Genomic DNA, 22,075 nt, shown 5'->3' on the forward strand with positions numbered 1-22,075 from the left:
TGAAATTAAAAGATGTCATGAGGTTGCGCCCAATCCAATAAGACTGATCCCCTCATAAAAGGAGAAATCTGGATGCAGGGAGAGGTATCACATAGAGAGGATGCCACATGAAGAGAGAGAATGTGGCTCTCACAGAGAGAACATGGTTATCTATAAGCCACCACAGAGAGAGCCTTAGAGCAACTCTTTTCCTAACAGCCCTTAAGGAACCAACCCTGCCTACACCGTGGATTATGATTTCTAACCTTCAGAACTGTGGAACAATACATTTGGTTCTTTAAGCCACCCGGCTTGTGGTACTTTGTCATGGCAATCTCAGCAAACGATATAGATGTTGGTATTGGGGAGTAGAGTGCTGCTGTAACAAATCCCTTAAAGTGTGGAAGTGCTTTGGAATAAGGTAATAAGTGGAAGCCGGGAGAGTTCTTAAGTGCATGAGAGAAAAAAACCTAGATGACATTGAAAAGAATGTTGCTAGAAATGTGAATGCTTGACACAGAAATGAGGAGCATGTTCTTAGAAACTGGAGGAAAGGTGGTCCTTACTAGAAAGTGGTAAAGGACTTGGCTGGACTATGTTCCCTGGAATGGAAAGTAGAACTTAAAAGTGATGAGTGGTTATTTAGTTGAAAAGATTTCTTAGCAAAGTGTGGATGGCACAGTTTGGTTTCTCCTTGCTGCTTCTAGCAAGATACAAGAGGAGAAAGATAAACTGAAGAGACAAAAAGGACCCAGAACTTGAGAAATTGGAAAGTACTCGGCCTATCCATGATGCAAAAAACTGACAGCACACTCTAGAGAAAACTCCTGTGTCCCTGAACAACTATTTGCCCCAGAGATTAGGCATGTGACTTGTGGACCTAACCACCCACCTCAGTAGAAACAGTGCCAGCCTGGTCTGGAGGGGACAAGGCCAGGATAAAATGGAGGAAGGCTGTCAGACTTCTGGGATTCTACTGGCAGGAAATGGGCTGATAGAGCTATTCAGCAATGTACATGTGTTAATGTCCAAGAAAGGGAAGAATGACCCAGAAGGCCATTCATAGGCTGGTGGCCACTGCTAAGGGCCCAGAAGATGGGCTCAGGGAGGGGGACAGTCTCCTTCTTGGTGATAGAGGCAAGGCCGCCTCCTCCATTCCACATGGCAAAATCAGCCTCTTCGTCATTCTCAGCTCCCCCTCCTGACTTCCCTGTTTCTGTGGTCTCACGTCCAGTAACCCAAGTTCAAAAGCTGTCATTAGGGACCCCTTTCCTTTCACTCTTATTCAATTAGGCAGCTGGTCCTGCCGATTCTTCCACTCTTCACAACCGTTACTGTTGCCAAGGACTGTACTTTTAGTAATAAAATGCTTTCCTTGCTCTCTCTGCCATCTTTCTGTGCTGCCATAATGATGCACATGAATGTCCCGGCAGAGGTCCTCAAGAGCATTGATAACAATGCTGAAGTGAAAGGTAAATGCCACGTACTTATTAGGCCATGCTCCAAAGTCATCGTCCAGTTTCTAACGGTGATGATGAAGTACGGTTACTTTGGTGAATTTGAAATCCTGGATGATTACACAGCTGGGAAAATTGTTGTGGACCTCACAGGCAGGTTAAACAAGAGTGGAGGGATCAGCCCCAGATTTGATGAACCACTCAAAGATCTAGGAAAGTGGCAAAATACTTTGCTCCCGTCCTATCGGTTTGGTTGTACTGACACAACCTCCGCTGGCATCATGGACCATGAATAAGGAAGACGAAAACACACAGGAGGGAAAATCCTAGGATTCTTTTTCCAGGGATGTAATAAAGTGCCTCAATGGAAAAGAAAGCAAGCAAAAGGAAAGAAGAAAATGCATTCTTAACTAGTTTTACAATATTGTGTTAAGAACTTCACGTCGTGGTTGGGCATCCTGGGTGGCTCAGCGGTTTAGTGCCGCCTTCAGCTCAGGGCGTGATCCCAGGTCCTGGGATTGAGTCCCACGTCGGGCTCCCTGCATGGAGCCTGCTTCTCCCTCTGCCTGTGTCTCTGCCTCTCTCTCTGTGTCTCTCATGAATAAATAAAATCTTAGAAAAAAAAAAAAGAACTTCACGTGGCTTATGTTCTTTAATCCTTATAACTGTGAGATGTGATAATGTACTATTCATGTTCATTTTATAGCTAAGAAAATTGAGGCTCAGACAGGTACTGAATGACTATTTTTGCCCAAGATCACACAGCAAAGAAGTGTCTGAGAAGGGAAACTTGAACAGGATCTTCTGGAACCCTGAACCACACTCTTGACTGACACACTCCCTCCTTTAAAATATGTCTCATGGTGTTTCTTCCTGTCCATTCCCACTGTTACTAACATAGTTTCACAAGCCCTTCATTCATAACCCACTCCTTCACCCTTGTATTACTGCACGAACCTCCTTGCATTTCTTCCTTCCTCCAGTCTAGCCTCCTTCCAAATGGCCTTTCTGATCTCATAAAAACAAAAATTCTATCTTTACGTTAATTCGTAGCTCAAGGACTTTTGGCGACTTCTCATGGCCTATGGGATAAAGCCCAAATATTACAGACTGGCATTTCACAGTATCTTTACTCATCGTGCCCCCTGTTAAAATCTCACCCACCTAAATGCCCAGTCTTATTGTGAAAACTGAACCCTTAAACTTTTATCTGAACATTTTGCTAGACTAATGTTCCCTGTTCTTGAAATGCTATCATCTGTAATATTCATCTAAACCAACCTCAGGTTTAATACGCCAGCCACAGAGACTGCAATCATCATCCTCCCTCCAAGCTTCCTCTACCTGCAACGACCTACCATTCACCTGAAATCTGATGCTGCTTTTGACAGCTGCTCTACACCTTATCTGCTGCCAAATCCTATTGCTTATTCTGCTACTGAAGTTCTCTGCCATCTATCCCTTCCTTTCCACCCTATCTTGGGTCTCATTCACATTCTTCAGACGTGAGAACATGAGAGAACTACCGCTAGATTAAATTTCCACCTCAAAATGAGCAAAGATTGACAAGATAGAGGGGCCAGAGGGAAGAGACTCAGGAGAGAAATGCCAACAGCCTACCTGGAAAGATCTAGACCCAGAGAGAATGGAGAGAGGCTACACTCAGGAACAGGAACAGGGGTGGGGGCAGATGGTGGAAGGTGCTTAAAGTTTAAAGAGGAGGAATTTGAGGAGAAAAAAAATCAAGGTAGGAGAGAGGTGACTGCGATTATGAATTGGGTCCCTTTAATTTACCTTGGGAAGATAAGCAAAGTTTGGTATTCCCTTTAAGTCCTATTTTGGTTGTTGGCATTGTACATCTTTGACACAGGGGTGGTCTCTGAACCAAGACAGGCAGTCTTTTCTAGCTCTACCTTCTCTACAATTCAGGTCTCAAATGCCCCCTATAACCACTTCCGTGTGGCATTTGAGTCTCTGAACCAATGGCTCCAACCCACCATTCCTCAGCACCACTGGCCCTACCCTGCCGGCCCCATCACTGTACCCCTTTCCCCCCACTGGCCCCATCACTGCACACCCCCCCCTTGCTGGCCCCATCAGTTTTGTCCCCATCTCCATTGACCCCATCACAGTGCCGCTATCCTGCCCCGCCAGCCCCATCACTGTGCCCTCCACTTGCCGGGCCCACCCCCAGATGGCCCCATCACTGTGCACCATCAAGAGCTTCCTTTTCTACGAGTGTCCTTGCCCATGCTCTTCTCCTCTGAGACTACCTGCCTCAAAAAATCTTCATTCCCTGAAGTCTAAAGAAAATCCCACCTTCCCAGATTCCCTCATCTGGAAATGCTCTTACTCCCTTCTTTGAACACAAACAATATTTTAGTGTTTAAAAAAAATTATTAGTTTTCTTTTCTAGCCCTGCTTGTCTCTAACTGGAATATTCACCTGTCTTAGCTTCCCATTAGTATGTACACAGCCCTGAAGATAAGGAATACGGTTTGCTTATCTTGTTACATCTAACCAAGTATTGTACACAAAGTAGCTACCCCATACATATTTCCCAAACCCAATGGCATTTAGCCTCACCAGCCCAATTTCTGTGTCCCCCTGGTAGACAATGAGAATGAGGTGAGTTTCCACTAGGTTTCTGCGTGAGAAAACTTCTCATGGAAAATCTTAGCCTCTTTGTTATAGATGAAGCATCAATTAAAAAGCACAAAGTGACACAGTCTGACCCTAGAATATATCCTGGTGCCCAGACCAAAGAAAGAGACAAATTTAAAGTTGTACAAACCAACAGTGGGAGGACTGTCTATACTTAGTGACTAGTCTGTCAGAGTGAAAAACCTCAAGTGGGTTGTAAATATAGGGTTGATTCTTTGGGAGATTTTTCTTCTATTTGCTGATTCAGCTCCTACAATCAAGAGATTTTGTTGTTGTTCAATTTTACTTAAGACAGACTAAATCAACTGATTTTATGTTTATTCCTGATTTTTGTTTTTCTTACCTTGGCTAAACTCTGTGTTTCACAAGGCCCTCTCAGTTTCAATGATCAGAAATATGGTTTTATCCTTTAATTTTTTTTTAAGTCACCTACTTTTCTGCTTGTATCTTCTATGGAAATCCAACTAATATGTTACAAAATGTTATGGGTTTTTTTTTTTCCTAATTTGCAGGAATCCACAGGACTCTTGCTTTCTAACATTCTGGTTGATGATATTGATGGATTTTCTTCCCAGTGTGAATTCATGTCTGCACAACATTTGAATGGCTCACTGGTTGGTATAAAAGGGTTGTTTAACATTTTGTATTCCCAAATAAACCAGTGTAACTCCTTCCAAGATTCTTATTCTTTAGGAGTAGAAGGTAATATTGAAGGCATATCTTTTGAGGGACTGCTCATTTCAGAAAATCCAATCTAACCAGTGTTTACTTACGTATGATGACCTTAAACGGGGAAATTAACAAAACAACAATGATTAAAGTTTCCCAAGCATTGATTGGGCAGAGATTTTAAAAGGCTTTCTCCTAGAGCTACATGATATGGTCATTAGGCTTTTAGGGGAATAACTAGAAGATTAGACAAAATAGACCAGCACTCTCCTCCACCAAGGTTCTAGGCCAGAGAAAGAAAAATAAAAAAAAAATAATAATAATAAATGAAGAGTTTTTTTGGGTTCACCATGTGTTGATTACCAACAACCTATATTCTTGTTGAATATTTTGAATATATTCTTGCTTGGATTTCCTACCCTTCACCCACCTCTCTAACTATAGTCTTCCAAACCTATGGCTTTGGGGTTTTTTTGACAGTCTAACCCCATTGCAGGCACCCATGTATGCGCATGCACACATACGTACACACAACACAGAGTTTTCCTTTCATATTTGGATTTGTAGAGGGGTCAGAGGAAAAGGGGAGGAAAGACTAAAAAAAAAAAAAAAAAAACCTCCAGTAAGTTTGATCTAAACAAAATGGTTATTCAAATGGGTCCCCTACTAATTTCACAAAGATGCGTGATAATATCCAACATATGGCTTTAACTATGTTTTTTAATATTAGAAATTGAATGCACATTTTAAGACACAAGTTTTGCTGATATGCTGTTGATAATATAGGAGAACTATTTTCCATTTGTTTCTAATTATCCTAAAGACAGCCTGGGGATCATTTACCCACGGTTTAAGAGCACTCAGATAAGTCCACAGATGCGACAGGCGGGCATGTGTGTCAGCTACTGCAGTGGGGCTGCGTGAGGGTGGTTTAGCAAAGACTATCCTCTTATGTCTGAAACCACCAGATACGGTTCCTAAGGTCAACCAGTACTGAAAAATAAAATCCTTCCTTTGTCAACATTCTTAGGGTGTGGGCTCTGGAGCCAGACTGCCTGGCTCCGCCATTTAACTGGCTGGGTGAACTTGATCAAGTTAGTTAACCTCTCCTTGCCTCAATTTCTTCATCTGAAAAATGGGGATGTGCTTCCACTGTACAGCCATCACGAAGATTAAATATCCAGAATGGTGCCCAAAACATAGAAAGCACTCGATACTTGATCTGGCCCCAGTTTAACGCTTTGTTTCACCTGTCTCTGCCTCCCCAGCCCCAACTCCTTTTCCTGAATCTTGCCAGCAAGACTTCCTCCAGTTCTTCCCCATGCGCTCCCTCACCTCTCCTAGAACGCTTTCTTTTCATCTGGCTAATGGGTGCTCCTCCTCCTGGTCTCAGAGAGGTGGTCCTCATTTACAGGCCCATAGTTCCCGGGGTTTCTGCTATTACGGGGTAGAGAACATGCCATTTTCATACTTCTTGGTCCACCCCACCAGCCTGTCAGCTCTGAGGCAGGAATTGAATCTGTTCTGTTCATTGCTGTAATCCCACCTTGTGAAAAAGTACTTTACACTGGACCTAAACAGAATTTTTCCTTGCAAAGCAGAAAAAAAAAAAAAATCTTCCTCCTTCAGTGTACTCATCTAAAATAGATCATAATGCAGAGGAGGTAGGGGAAAATTATATGCTTACTTGAGAGCATTCTTAATTTTAATTCTTCTTGAGATTTGATGACCCCTTTTGATTTGAAAATTCAAGTGTTTGTTCAGCACAGGGACTAACGCACACACGTACACATGGGCACGCACGCACGGTGATGTTCATGTGCTCTCTACTGTTATGGCTTCGTTTCCACTCCTTACTTTTTCTCCTTTGGGAATGGTATTTGCTTATTAGAGCTCCTGGACTTGTCTTTCTTATTTCTTATCCCACCTTCTCTTTCGTGATTTTTATTTTTTTCACCTCATTTCTTCACTATTTGTTTGAAATTGTTCTTCCATTTGATCTTACCGATCACTAACTTTGTTTCAGTGCTATGGATTCTTTGTCCCTTGCTAGTGAATTGTTCTCATTGGAAAATTATGGTTTTGCTGTCGCATCATTTCCTAAAGCATGGCTAGAGCATTCTTCATTCTTTTTTTTTATTATTTCTTTGTTGTTGTCATCGTCGTCGTTTTTCCAAGTGTCTTCTTTGTTTAAATCTCCACCCATAGAATATAAGAAATAGTGAAAGGGAATAAAGGGGAAAGGAGAGAAAATGAGTGGGAAATATCAGTGAGGGAGACAGACCATGAGAGACTCCAAACTCTGGGAAATGAACAAGGGGTAGTGGAAAGGGAGGTGGGCGGGGGTGGGGGTGACTGGGTGACGGGCACTGAGGGGGACACTTGATAGGATGAGCACTGGGTGATGTGCTATATGTTGAAAATTGAACTCTAAATAAATAAATAAATAAATAAATAAATAAATATCCACCCATCAATGGCCACTCAGCACCTCATCTTCAAGTGATTGAGACCCCTTTGCTCACCCTGTCAGCTCATGTCACAGAGCGGGTCCATTAGTACCACGCAGATCTGGCTTCTGGAGTCCAAGGCATGCTAGATTGGCCAACTGTGAGAAAGAAGGTTGGAGCTTCTCCTTCAGGAGGCTGGTCCTTGAAGCGCCAGCAGCCATCAAGGGCTTCTGTGGCAAGAGCAGGGACCTCGTGCGGGAGCTGCAGGATCTGCTTTCTCCTTCCAGGGCCCCAGGGACCAGCCCCCGTCCCCACCGATGGCGCTGGGAACATGGGTGTCCTGTACCTGCAACCCCTCCCCCCAGGCCCTGAGCAGTCGAGTGTCTAACAGCCTGCACGCATCCGGCAGGGATCCCAGAGGTAGATGGGTACATGTGAGGCTGCTATTTCCTATTTTTTAATTTTAAAATTATCTGAGGGGATGAGGGGAGGAATATGACAAAGCTTTTAATATTAGAGAAAACTCTTTTCCACTCAAAAAAGTTGACATGCTCAAAGTTAAAACTATCAATTAGGAGCAATTTCCAATTTTTAAGAGAAAACTACAAAATTAAAACTTCTCTGAAGTTTAGTAAGATATCCTGCAAGACACCCAAATTCATATGGGAAAAATTAGCCTCAAAGCTTGATGTACTCTTTGAAATATAGCTTTGCTGCCCCTGCGACGCTGAATACAGAGGCGGCGCAGGGATTAAGTACATAGACTCGGGGTGTGTTGTTTCCTCTCGTTGCCTGAGTTTCACCATCTGTAAGAGGGAGCTAATCATAGTGCTTACCACGTGTAGCTTTGCGAAGGTGAAATGAGTATGGACTCCTTTGGAAACTGCTTAGCATAGTACCTGCTGTACGGCACTGCTGCCAAAGTATTAAATAACATAAAGTAAAATAAAATAAGTCCCAGATCAGCATTTTAAAGCTGTGAACACCGTAGGAAATTATGATATCCAGAATGTCATGGGATGTTTTTTTTAATCCTTTAAAATTATCTTTGCCACCAAAACAGGTTCACCACTGCCTATTTGAAAATAATACTCTGACAGACACGACAAAGACCGTGGCACAGAGAGTTCTGGAATGCCAAGAGTTTCCAGTGAGAGGAAAGATGAAGAAAGAAGTGGAAAATATCACTTTGAAATGTTTACCAGGCAGATGTTTTCATTAGAGCCCATTTTCAACTTTATTGGTAGGATCACACAGTCTACCAATTATCTAATATTAGAAATAGCCTGAAGTCTCATGTGCTTGAAAGGTTGGAATGCTCTCAAGACACAGCAGAGGTATGTATATCTGCCATTTGTAAGCAAGCCCCACGCATTCACAGTTGCTCAGTTGAGTCTAACAGAAATGTCATACAAAGCAACCAGCTTGCTGCCCCTTCCTACCTCAAAGATGAGAGGAAGAGAAACTAATTAGCAGCATCTGAACAATGACAGAAATGACCCAAATCCTAGTACAAGTAAAAAATTTTGTAGGGCTCCCTGGGTGAGTCAGTGGTTGAGCATCTCTCTTCGGCCCAAGGCCTGATCCTGCAGACCCAGGATCCAGTCTGCCGTCGGGCTCCCTGCATGGAGCCTGCTTCGCCCTCTGCCTGTGTCTCTGCCTCTCTCTCTTTCTGTGTCTCTCATGAATAAATAAATAAAATCTTTTAAAAAATAAATAAACAAATAAATAAAAGTTTTGTAATAAGAAATATTGAAAGCTAACACTCACTGAGGCATCCTGATAAGTGCTTTACGTGCATTATTTCATTTGATTTTCCAATAACTGGGGCTTAATAATTTACTTCTCTGATTAACCACTTAGCTCTTCAAGGTGAGCTGTCTCTTTTCCATCCCTACAAGCTAGGAAACAAAGCATCGAAGCCCCTCTCATTTAGTTTTAATGATTTTGATGAGCCACACAACGGAGGTTTGGATAAGTGTGGCTTTGATCTGCGCAGAAGAGGGCTATTGGGTGGCGAGGCTGATGTGGTTGCTACGAACCCTGGTCAAGCTTCCATCGGTGTGTAATTCACGCACGACATTCAGCTTCATGCAGACGACCAAGGCCAATGTGGGATATTGTCCTCTTTGATCCAGAGTGGAAGCACCGACTCGTCACGTTTATTGTCAGCCTTCTATGTTACTTAATGTCATGGGGAATCCGGTTCTGAGGATAATCTTTTGCTAAGGTTGGTTTTTTTTTTTTTTTTTTTTAAACGCAGCTGAGGCTCATGCATTCGAGAGAAAACAAATGCATGTGACACGCAGAGCCAGGGAGGAGGTTGAGTCAAGCGCAAACTTGGATTTCCAGAGCTACACCATTGCCCAGGTCCTGACCCTAACCTTCTGTCTCCCACTGGCAAAGAGAAGCAGAGTGTTCTGCTTCACATAGCACGAGAAGCCACTCTTCTGTGTGAGCTCCCCCCATCATTTTGCAGAGGTTTTCTGCCGTTATCACAGGCCAGGTAGGCAGTTGTCACGAGGCATTAGAGCTGAGAGAGGCTGACAGCATAACTGCGGGCGAGCTCAGGGCTCAGCCCGGTCCAGCACCTGCCGCCTGCTCAGGCACGAGTGTCCTCTGTCAAGACGCAGCCTGGCAAGAGGCTGCAGGAATCACTTTGTATCAGTGCCCTTCATTGACAGCATGCTGGAGGGCAGCCTGTCTAGCAAAAGCAGGACAGAAACCTTTGCCAGCCACCTGCCTGCCCCCATATGGTGGCCATTTAAAAACCCGTCACTTTTATAAAGAAGCTCTCGAATTATTCATTCATCAAGTGCAGTTTTGACTGGCCCAACTGCCTCAGTGTACGATCACCTGATTCTGTGATTTGAGGAACTTCGTTTGCACAGCGCTTCGTGTGGGTGTTTCTAAGGAAGAGATTGCTTAAATACACCTGGGTGAGCAAGTCAAGTCCATTCCACATCCTGAGCTCCCACTGCTCCAAGAAGGGCATTCTTGGGGAGCGAGAGCACTTCCACACCCAAGTGGATTACAATCACATGCCCAGGAGCCTCACCCCCGCCCATGGAGGGATTGTCTCAACAGTCTCATCATGTGATACGTTCGTTCGTTGTTTCTGAACAGAGGCAGGTCGCTAATGGGGGAACGAGGGGGGGAAGGGGAGTCTGTTCAGGAACCACACAACAACAATAAAACCAAAGGCACCTGAGTGCTCACCTGAGAGGTCAGCAGATTCCAAAAAATTTAACAATGAAAATGCACTTTAAGAAGGGCCAGGAATCCATTATTACCTGCACACATCAAAATTCAACCACTGTTTTTTTTTTTCTTTTAAATTAAATTCATGAGATAATGTAAGTATGGCAGTGTTTCAGTGGACGTGCGGAAATTTTCTTCCTTGTTTTACGGGCAATCTATCTCCACCGCCATGTAAACTCCATGAGACTTGGGGCCTAGTCTGCTGTATACTGCTACAACTCCAGGGCCGGAGCAGCGTTTGACGCCTAAGAGGTGCTTGGTAAATGTTTGATAGGAAAACTGGACAAATAAATGCAAAGAAGAAAGACTGACGGGATAACTGAATGACATCTGGAGTAAAGCACCGGGTGTCTAATGACATGGCTTCTCCAATATTTTGCAGGGGTTATGATAGAAGGGGTTGAGTAGAGTTGAGTGATGAGAGTAATAAGGATTTTTAAAATTTTAAAGTAGTTTTGGTACCTTTTGGTTGAAGACTTAAGATTTTTAAAAACCTGCAATAATGAAGAATGAATGAACCAGGCACCTGAGAGTTGAACATAGTTTTCTGCTGTTTGAACTTAAGGCTCATTGTACATATCCCACCCCCTCACCCCAATGAAGTGGCTTTATGAAGGCAAGCGGGTGAGATTTTACATCCTTTCTCCTAAAACCAGCTGCTGGCCACCTGGTTCTTTTTCCTCACTCTTGTCCTGCCAATCTCCTCCTCTTTCTTCAACTGACACCTGAGCTTGGAGGATTTTTGCATGAGATTGAACCCCTTCCATGTAACTGTTTCCTAGGCCCCTAGTTCCACTCGGGTGTCTCGCAGACCCTCAAATGTAACAGCCTCAAACTGAGCTCCAGACTGTCTTCCCACACCCACTCCTCCTTCCCAGGACACTACGTCTCTGGGAAGATCAACATCACCCAATCTAGAACTCTGGAGATCCCGCTCATACCATATTCAATCCGTCAGCAAGGCCAGCGGATTCTAAGCCCTTAACATCTCTCACTTCCATCCTCCCCTCCCTTTTACTACAAATACTTAGTTCAGGTTTCATTATCCTCGCTAGGATTATTGCAATAGTCCCTCACTGGTTGTTCTGCTTCCAGTTTTGTTCGAATGACCTTAATAAAATGAAACTGTGCACGTTACCTCACCCTTCCACCCAGATGGGCTTAAAACCTCTTTGTGGCTCCCCATAGCCCGATGGTGTATGGTGGAGCCTGTGTCATATGGCCTCACAGAGCTTTTGTGATGTAGGCGTTGTCTTACCTCTCACCAGGACTCTTCCTTTGCTTCCTTAGGTCCAGCCACACAAGCTTCATAGAGGTTCTCAGTGGGTAGGGTTGCTTCATCCATCCATCCAGAAAGTAAGGCCCTCACTAACGCACCTCCCTATATCCAAGATGCCACTTCTGCCCCCAGCACAAAATGAGTTAGGCCTTGTAAGGCAGCACTCCGAATGGAACCATCCCCTCCCCCAAGGTGCCGGAATGGGAGAGAGAGCAAAAGAGAAAAACCTGGCCGATACTGGGACTGCTAAGAAACCCCACCTGGTACATCAACCACAGAAGGCCTCAGTTGCTTTATAATGTTGGTGTGAGAACGTAAGGTCAGACCCTCATGATTTCTTGCCTGGGCCAGAAGAATTCCCTCTGAAGTGTCTAGCGTCTCGTCATCAGTCCTTCTCCAGATCCATTCTTCATCCTGCTGTCCACCGTCTTCCCAAACCACAAATAGCTCCCAATCACGCTCCAGCTCAAAAGTCTGCACCAGCTCCTCATCTACTCGGTTCCTGAGAATGTCTCCATCTCCCAGATCAGTACGTGGCACGCTCAACAATTTCCTGTTGAATGTAACTGTATTAGCAACTTGAAAATTGATCCAACTAAATGCTTTTCCCCCTCTTTTTTTCTCAAAGATTTTATTTATTTGAGAAAGAGAGAGAACACGCACACACGAGCAGGGGGAGGGACAGAGGGACAAACTGAGTCCTTGCTGAATGCAGAGCCCATTGCAGGGCTTGGTCCTAGGACCTCTTGGGGGTCCTGGGATCAAGCTCTGAGCTGAGGTCAGATGCCCAACCGACTGAACCACCAGGCACCCCCAAATGCTTAATTTTGAAGTGAGAGTAGACAGATTTTAAACAACAAACATCAGCTGGTCAGAGTCCAGGACTTGTGACATGTATTTAGGGCCCATGGTTGAGTTACAAGGCTTACCTCTTTGCTTCTTCCACATTTAAGCAGCCAGCAGTGGCTGGAAAATTATAGGCTTTGGATGGCATGGATGTGGTTCAAATCCTGGCCCTCCCACCTCTGTGTGATCACATACAAGTGCCTTACTCCCCGTGAACCTTTATTCTTCGTCTGTAGGTGGAGAACATAATTCCTATATCATAGATCAAGTGGTAAATATGCCCCTTTCAAAGGAAACCTAATTCATCTTTTCTGGTAGCATAACACGCCCGCCCATTCTGATTACTTATCTCAAATTTAAAAGGCTCTATGTCCACTTCCTATTTAAATACTAATGTTAAAATGAAATAAGAAAAAATAACAAAAACATGTTTAGCCCACAGCTGGAGGTAAGATTCTGAGGCTTTGAAGGACAGGCTGGTTTTTTTCATTGTTTGTATTTCCTTCTCTTGCACAGATGTTGGGTTGTGAGTGGCTGGCTAACATGGGTGCTATAGAGGAGTCATGCGATGGAAGGAGTAGACTCCGAGGGAAGGAAAACCTTGTTTTTAATTCTTTTAAATTCTTAAGGTCAGCTTCAAACAGGGAGTCGGAATAACCTAGCCAAATTGGCAGTGACTAGGAAGTGACCCAAGCCAGGTAGCAAATTACCAGCTAATAGAACCAAGTCACCCTTGCTGCAACCTCCCCACCCGTCCCCCAGCTGGGCTGCAGGTTTGTGTGCCTGCCCTGACGGCGCAGTGCAGAGTGTGTCCTCAGAGGGACCACCTCCCACAGAGGCCGCCTCCGGTTTAGGGTTCGGATGGAAGGTATTTAGATAAACTAATAATTGCACAGGGATGTGGTTTGCTCTGGAGAAGTCAAAACTATGTTTAAATGTCTGAAATTCCTGGTGTCGCTAATAATTGTAACCTCCGCTGCAATAAAACACACAAATAATGTTACTGAAACATTTCCAATCACAAGGTATTATTTTTGGTCTAAAACAGATGCAGTCCTCGGTGCTTAAAAGGAGGATGTCTGGATGGATTTACCTCTGCTTGAAGGGAAACAAAACTCCTGGAACTTCGGCCAAGGCCCCAAATGTGAGAAGCATCTATGGGAGCAAAGGTAGCTCTGCAGCGTGATGGCGGTGCCCCTCCTAGCACGACAAGTGAGCACCGTGTGGGGAGACCTACTTAAGGTGTTAGAAGGAATCTCAGCCAGTAGTTTGAGGGAAAATGAGCTGGCATTTTTGAACACTTAGTTGGTAGGCTGGGCAGTAATATGGATTAGCTCGTTTAATCCTCCCAGCACCCCCATTCTATAGATCATGTCACTCAAACCCAGAAAGGCTAAACGATGGATTCAAAGACACCCCCTTATTAAGTGCAGAATTGGCATTTGACCCCAGGGCTGTCTACACATAAGGCCCATGTCCTTTCCATTCGATCGTATAGCCTCCCTCGGGAATTTTAAGAGCTAACCCCAAACAAATGGTGCCTGGAGTCAGACTGCCAGGGTTCACATCTCTTCTCCATCATCTGCTATCTCCGTGACCAAGGCATTTAACCCCTTGGCCTTTTGATTTCCTCATAATAAAATGAGAGAGAATATTAGAATCTACCTAATAGTGCTGTTAGGCACCTAAAGAGAGGTAGTACAGATACAAGGCTCAGTGCTATGCTTCTAGCACTCTCATGCCCAATCCAGGCACTTGGGTGTCAAGCCATCAAGCAAGCAGACTTCAGCTTAGCCTGCTAGGGAGGTCTCTTAGCCCAGAGACCAGTCTGCCTAGTCCAACAGAGGGCCCAACCTGCCACTTATTACCCTGCAGACAGCCACGGTTCAAAGCCAAATGCTTCATCAGCCACTAGACAGTAGGCATCTCCCAAGGCCCACCGAAGCCTGTCCCGAAGAGCACTCTCCAGACGCCACAAACTCTTAGCCTAGCTGCAGTAACCCTCATTTCTTTAGTATTTCACATCGTGCTGGAGTACACCAACAGAGATCTGCTGGGCACATGTGGAAAACATTAACTGTTATGTGGATTCGGGCAAGAGGTAGTTAGTATCCAAATAAATCAGATTGATGCTTTATCTTACAACCATTAAAGCAAAGCCTGAACTCAACATGTTCTGGCTGTGGACAAGGCTTAATATAAAAAAACAATCACCCCAACTGGAATGAACTAAAGTCTTTAGGTACGGTAGTGCTTTCTCCTTAGCCAAAAATTCATGTACACCAATGTTATACAAGTTAATATCTTGCATGGGATATATTAAACAAAGATAAGGTACACAGCAATTGTACGGAATTATGAAAAATTAGGCGGTGGGTAAAAGAAATTCTTCCTTTTTCAAGTTAATCATTAACATTTCTCCAGGAAACAAACAACTGAGACTATTGTCTTATTTCCAAAGGTTGCCCAGGGGTGAGCAAAAAAGCTAATTTCATTAGATGCAATACATAATCCAAGGGTGGTCATACAATCATTGCATGCATATGTGCCTGACCATAAAAATACCTCAAGGACTAGGAAGTTTCAAAGTAAATGTAAAAATAGGATACACAAGGACATTTTCACACAGTGTTTAAACATGTGTATGCTTCAATAAAATGCACAAATAATGTATTCATTGTTTAAATACAGCCAAATGGCCATTATTCAATCCATGTCAGGTGTTAGGAAGACAGAAACTGACTTCCTCTTCAGTCCTCTTTCTGGACTCTTAGAACAAGAAGCAGAGAAACTGTGAAAACAAGACATTGTCCCAAGCAATCAGGTAAAGCAGCAAAGCGGGGGAAAAGTCAGAATGTTAAGTTCTTAAGTAACCAAGAATCTGAAAAGAACAGTCTTTCCATATTTATTCTCTTCATATTTTTCCATATTTATTCTCATATTTATTGTACTCAATAAAGGTACAAGTTACACGTATTTCACCACTAAATGTAATTAAATTTAACAACAGTGAGCGCGGGGTTCCATAATGTAAGGAAAGCACTTAGCAGAGTGCCTGACACATGTAAGAACTTGGGATTCTTCTTTTTTAACTATCCTGTATTCCCTGTCCCTGGAATTGATCCTAACAACATTTGTCCCATATGCTTCTGGGTTTGTTTTTGTTTTTGTTTTTTTTTTTAAAGATGTTTCTTCATGGGAAGCAAACATTAAAAGAAGGTAGTTGCCTCCTTGGGATAAATCCTTGAAAAGGAGACTCAAATCATGTTAAGTCCTGAGATACACTTGACTCATGCTCATAGGTTGTGGCCACTTTTATTTGTTGAGGTTTTCAATGTCATAGACATGCCAGAACAGGATTACAAGATTTTTTTTTTAAGATTTTATTTATTTATTTGAAGCGTGACAGAGAGAGCACAAGCAGGAGGCAGGTCAGATGGAGACAAAGAAGCAGATTCCCTGCTGAGGTGGGAGCCCGATGCGGGACATGATCCCAAGGCCCTGGGATCATGACATGAGCCGAAGGCAGACACAACTGACTGAGCCACCCAGGTGACCCAGGATTACTAAATTTATAATGAGTTCTAGATGTTTACGCTTTGCAAGTTTACATTTTTGATATAAAAAATGCAATACACTGTGCTATTCACAATATAATGACAAGGTTTGCTTTTAAGATGTTGAAATGTATGGCCCTGCGGTTGGAGAGACATGAACATTTTTCCCATGCCTGTCGTCCTGTCTCAATTGCCAAAACTGTATGTAGAGCCTCAGAGACTCATCCGGTCTAAATATGAGGACTCTCGGTGTCTTGAGATGAATCGTGTCACTTCATTAAAGAAACATTAAAAAGAAACACTGAGGGATCCCAGGGTGGCTCAGCAGCTGAGCATCTGCCTTTGGCTCAGGGCATGATCCTGGGGTCTCGGGATCGAGTCCTACGTCGGGTTCTCTGCGTGGAGCCTGCTTCTCCCTCTGCCTGTGAGTGTCTCTCTCTCTGTGTCTCTCATGAAGGAATAAATAAAATCTTAAAAAAAAAAAAAAGAAAGGAAAGAAAGAAAGAAAGAAAGAAAGAAAGAAAGAAAGAAAAAAGAAGAAAGAAAGAAAGAAAGAAAGAAAGAAAGAAAGAAAGAAAGAAAGAAAGAAAGAAAGAAACACTGAAGCCCTAAATCCTAATCCATCAGAAGACAACCTTATTTGGAAATAGAGTCTTTACAGAGTTAATGAGGTTAAAATGAAGTCGGATGGGGGGGCCCTAATCCAGTAGGCCTGATGCCCTTATAAAAGGGGGAAGACACTACAAAGAGACACGAGGAGGATGCCTGGTGAAGACGCAGGGTTGGAGTGATGTCTTTAACAAGCCACAGAAGGCCAAAGGTTACTGGCAAACCATCAGAAACTAGGAGGAGGCAAAAGAGGATTCCCCCTATGGGTTTCAGAGGGAGCACGGCTCCTGCCGACACCTTGATTTCAGATTTCCAGCTTCCAGAACCGTAAAACAACCACTCTCTGTTACCTGAAGCCACCGTGCATGTGGCACTTTGTTGGGCAGCCCTCAGGAGCCAGACCCCGGGGATGGGAGGCCTGCCTGGCGGCTCGCACGGCCTCTCGCCCCTGCTTCGCCCCTCACCACGGAATCCTTGCCCTCAGACCCGTGAGGCAGCATGTGAGAGGGTCAGTCCATCACCAACCGGACCTCAGCCACCAGACTGGCATTTGTCCCCAGTGGTATGAGACGCAGCGTAAGGATGCTGCGTAAGCTGTGATTTCACAGCTCATGGGCGCATTTTTGTACATTACAAAATAAAATTCCAAAAGGAAAGCAAGGAAAGGAGGGTCCAATCCTCTGTTGTAGGTTCATTTGAGTTACAAGGTTATAAATTGTCATTAGGTGGGTCTTTGATCTTCCTACGATGATCAAACGGAACGCAGTTTTCTAAGGTTAAAACATTTTTGCCTAGAGAATGTGGTCAGAACACAGAAGGATACGCGGCCACCTCACAACCTGTGTCAAATTAGCATGTTAAGCTCATCAGTTAGAGTATATTCAAGGATACATTCAGTTCTCCAGTTTTCTTTTCGGCTAATTTTTACATTTCCTTTTCCCTTGAACCTCCTCGGCCCTGGAATGAGTCCCCAGATCCGATAGAATAATGACTATAATGACAGTGAAGAGTCCCCGTGTATCATATGCCACCCACCCTGCCAAATCTTCTATGTGCTTTACTCCTTTTAAGCCTCATGTGGTCTTTTGACGTACGTACTACTATTTCTGCAGATGAAGAAACCAAATCAGAAGATAGAAGTCATTTGCTCAAGATAAGAATGTGAACGAAGAGCAGGGGCAGAGATAAGCTCTGGTTAGTTGACCTAAAAGCCCCGTACTCTTAGGCAGTGCACAACCCCTCCTCTGCTAGACATTTCCACCTCTGATGTCATTTAGATAAGGCTAAATGCTGCGAAAAGACGCCTCGATGCTTCTTGTTTAGATTGACAGCTCTCATTCTCAACCGGTCAACCGAGGTGTGAGCTCCACACAAAGCGCCAACAAAAGTTCCAATTGTCATTTGTGGTATTCATCCCCTCTCCAGTGATTTGAAGTACGTCATTTTTAAACTCTTAGTGAGCCAGTCGAGGTTATTTACAAGATCATTTGATAATTTATATATACTTAAAAGCACCCAGAGAGTTGGTTTTGACTTCAGGCCAGCTATAGCTATTAATTAATAAAGCTGCCATTCTCCTGTATGAGAAAGGGCTCAAAAGAAAATTTACAACAAATGCACAGTTGCCCAACAAATATCTTACATTTCCAGGTCTGTTGATTCATGACATCAGGCCAAACCTGGGCCTATTTAGCTCTGTCGTACAGAAATATTACATCTTTTGGCAGGATAACCTGGTGGGAGATTCTTTACATGGAAACAAACAATCCCACAGAACAACAGGAACACCTGCCTTTGGTTGAGTGCCTCCTGAACCAATGTGCCAGACCCAAGCCTGGGCATTCTGTATACAAAACTGATCCTGAGACTCTCACTTTATACGGATGGAGAACCTGATGCCCAGAGCATGTCAGAACTCGCTGGTGGCCTCACAGCCAGCAAAAATCAGCACTAGAATTTCAGCAGAGGATCTTCTGACCCTTAACCACCTTCGTTCTCTAGCCACATTAGCAGGTGTTGACCTGGGGGACAGATTAAAGAGGGGTCTAGTCACTTAGGCAGAGTCTGGACTCCTGCCTCAAACTCCATTTGAATCACTTTTTCTACCTGGAGACATTTCTGTCTAGAGACAAAATGAAGAGAAGAGTAACCAACAACCATGCCTGTGATTCTCATTAAATAATCCTGTGGCTGGAGAATCTGTGAGTTTTAAATGGTGATTACCCAAAAAAGACCAGAAAACTCACTCAATTCTCCTCATTCATTGTCTTCTCCAAGCACAAAACAGGAATATCACTTTGAGGGCATCGACAGTAAACACTTGTAAGATGAGGATGTCAAAAAAAAAAAAAAAAAAAAGGTGAGGATGTCATGAGTAATACATTTATTCGTCAAAGATGCATCTACTCCGAAGTGATCCTTGGGCCTATCACCAGGTAAGTGCTCACCAGGGGTGAGTTTGCGGATGCCACTGAACTGAGAGGCAGATTCGGTCACCTACTACTGGACCTGACACCCCGGAGAAGGACCTAATTGTCTCTGTGCCCAGTTGACCAACTGGTGATATAGCAGGAACACCACCACCTGTTAGGATATCGAGTGTGACAGACATAAGGGCTTTCAAGGGCTAATATCAAATTTACAAATTTGAGGGACTAATATGACCACCCCTTCCTTTTCCTTTTGTAATCATTAATAACAATATACCCCCTGCAAGCCACTGCTAAATACTACGAAAGTACTATTTATTCAGATTTATGTATTTATTTACTCCCATTTACTTTGAGTCACACCTCAATTAGAAAAGCTCAGCAATTGTTTTCCCTGAGACCTTCACCCTGACCTTGGTAGCAGCCAGCACAGAGCCCTCCATCCGCCAGGTACCTTCCCTACTCCCCACTCCGCCGCGTCATCCTGATAATAAAACATACCTGCAGTGGGTGCATTGATGTATTCAAAGCCCGTCCTTCTTGGCTTCTGAAATACTGTTAGAGGGAGGGTTACATTTTAATTCCTCACCTCCATTACCTGTTAATTTCTTCCATTTAGTATGACTGACATCCATTCCTACGGAGAAGAGAAACCAATTAGCTCACTTTCTGCTTAACATTTATTAAGTATATTAGAGTTTCTTTGTTTTTTTTTTAAGATTTATTTATTTATTTATGATAGACACAGAGAGAGAGAGAGAGAGAGAGAGAGAAAGGCAGAGACACTGGAGAAGGGAGAAGCAGGCCCCACGCCGGGAGCCCGACGCGGGACTCGATCCCAGGACTCCAGGATCGCGCCCTGGGCCAAAGGCAGGCGCTAAACTGCTGAGCCACCCAGGGATCCCCTAGAGTTTGTTTTTTATTGATAGTGCCAAAACCCTCCAGAACCTTCTTTCACTTTTCTTTTCCTCCTTTCTGTGGAAAGGTAAGTAAACTCAATCAATACACCCATTCATTCATCTTTTTCCAACAAAGAACAATTATTTTAGCATTAGAGCATTGCCGCCAAGTATGAGGCTTAATAGCCAGAGCGCTGGTTCTCAAACTTGGCTGCCCACTGGCATCACTTGGGGAGCTTTAAAAATGCTGATGTCCAGATCCCATCCTCAGAAATTCTGATATAATTGTTTTGGTGTGTGGCCTGGGCATTGGGATTTTTTTAAAAGTTCCCCATGGGATTCTAAAGGCAGTCAAGTTTGAAAGCTACTGATTTAGAGCTTTGGAAAAGCATAGTTTGAGTAGATTTAGCAAGTCAGGGGAGAAAATTATAATAATAGGGATGAAGATATCTTGATTTCTCTCTGGTAGAGCACAGACTTGCAACTGGCAATTCCTGGTATGTTCCAGCACACAGCAGGGCTAAGTCAGAGGTTTATACTTCCTCTACAATTTCCCTAATAGCCTCCTTTCTTTGGGAGTTTACTCCTTGGCTCTCTTTGATTTTTATTTAGAGTGCAGATATATTTTAAACATTATTGAAATCAATTCTGATCTTTCTTTTGCAGTGCCACAACTTTTAATAAAGAAGATCAACTTTCAAACAAAGTTGAAACAAACAAACCCTCCTGTTTGAAGTTGCTTAATAAAAATTCCTCTAAATACCAATCCCAGCAAAGAAAACAGAGAGGACAACCTGAGGGAATGGGGATCATTTCTCCCTGAGCAGTGACCAAGTTGCTGAGTGTCAAAATGAGAAGCCAAGAAAACACCAGGTGAAGAAAGAATCCTGGTTGGTAACGCTCACATCGATGTGGCTAAAAAGGCAGTGTGGTCCTGAATATTTGGCCTTCATTTGGAATTTCCTTGTTTTGGTGAATTTAAGTCCTTAGCATTAATGTCATGCAGTTATTTTTGTATGGTTTATTTTCTTTTTCTTTTGGTCATTCAATATTCAAAACAACATAAAACGTACATTCTTCTTCACACGGAGAGTGAATTCAGCACCAACTCAAGCACATAATTCTTCCCGGCATGGAAGGAGATGCTGGACATCTGCTCACCCCGGATCTACAAAACAATGTGGTACACGAGGTAACTCAGGGAGGAAGTCTCTTATGAGGCTCCTCACGTCACACATCTGAGCAGAGAGGCAAAAATACAAGTCACATCAGAGGTAAAGGACCTAGAATTAGCTTAGTTGTTGTTGTTTTTTAATCTGTTTGCTATTTGTCTGTCCCCTTGAGATTGAAGGCTGCAAGAGACCAACCAGTATGGCCTGTTCAAGCTGTTTCCCTGAGCTCAAATAAGCCTGGCATATAGTGGACACTCATTAGATATGTGTCATTGGAATCAAGTATTTTATCTACTTTGAATCATGAAAATGAAGAAAGTAAATGTTTCCTTCTTACTCTCACTACAAAGAAATGGGATTACAAGGGGTGTTTTTCTCCTAAATTCCATGGACAAGTTCTTGCACACGGAAGGGCACGTAGTCTATTTTCTGCGTACATTCTGCAGGCATCCTCCCCAGCCTGGGCCCTTTCAACATCTCTCCCATCACATTCGGGAGTGATCTCTTGGAGCAGACAGGCTTCCACACAGACCTCCCACCTGGCTTCCCCATGCTCTCAAACTGGTGTGGCTCCAGCTCTATTCCAGATTCCCAAGGACAGTGGTTCTCGAGCACTAGTACACATCAGAATACCACCTGCAGGGTTTCTTAAGATACGGTTTCCGGTAACCCACATTCACACCACCACAGAATACACCTGTTTAACTGAGTCCAGATTAGGAAACTGGCTCCTATTCTGTGCCTTGGCTTTTAGGAGTTCCTGCCCGAATAATCTACTTTCACGCAATTACTCCCAGAGTGGCT

The 22,075-nt window shown here is 43.6% G+C and overlaps 1 protein-coding gene and 2 long non-coding RNA genes across 3 annotated transcripts in view; 2 read left to right on the forward strand and 1 right to left on the reverse strand.

Moving 5' to 3' along the window:
* LOC112656562 (uncharacterized) overlaps positions 1–11,771 on the reverse strand; it is a 400,328-nt gene extending 388,557 nt beyond the window's left edge. Inside the window, exon 1 of the long non-coding RNA XR_003134461.3 lies at positions 11,619–11,771. This is a non-coding gene — a long non-coding RNA (uncharacterized LOC112656562). The remainder of the gene's footprint in view (positions 1–11,618) is intronic.
* LOC112656558 (40S ribosomal protein S15a-like) lies at positions 1,388–1,732 on the forward strand. Its single transcript, XM_035710682.2, has one exon. It carries the CDS (start codon positions 1,388–1,390, stop codon positions 1,730–1,732), a length of 345 nt encoding a protein of 114 aa, XP_035566575.1.
* LOC112656561 (uncharacterized) lies at positions 11,764–21,489 on the forward strand. The gene is made up of 3 exons (XR_003134460.3): positions 11,764–12,288; positions 13,654–13,817; positions 20,766–21,489. It is a non-coding gene; the product is annotated as an uncharacterized LOC112656561 (long non-coding RNA).
* Positions 21,490–22,075: the final 586 nt, after the last annotated feature.

The sequence above is a fragment of the Canis lupus genome, chromosome 37, assembly GCF_003254725.2.
Source record: "Canis lupus dingo isolate Sandy chromosome 37, ASM325472v2, whole genome shotgun sequence".
Taxonomy (NCBI): Eukaryota; Metazoa; Chordata; class Mammalia; order Carnivora; family Canidae; genus Canis; species Canis lupus.

Coding starts and splice junctions, on each gene's coding strand:
- LOC112656558 (XM_035710682.2), top strand. CDS start 1,388: ATGATGCACATGAATGTCCCGGCAGAGGTCCTCAAGAGCATTGATAAC.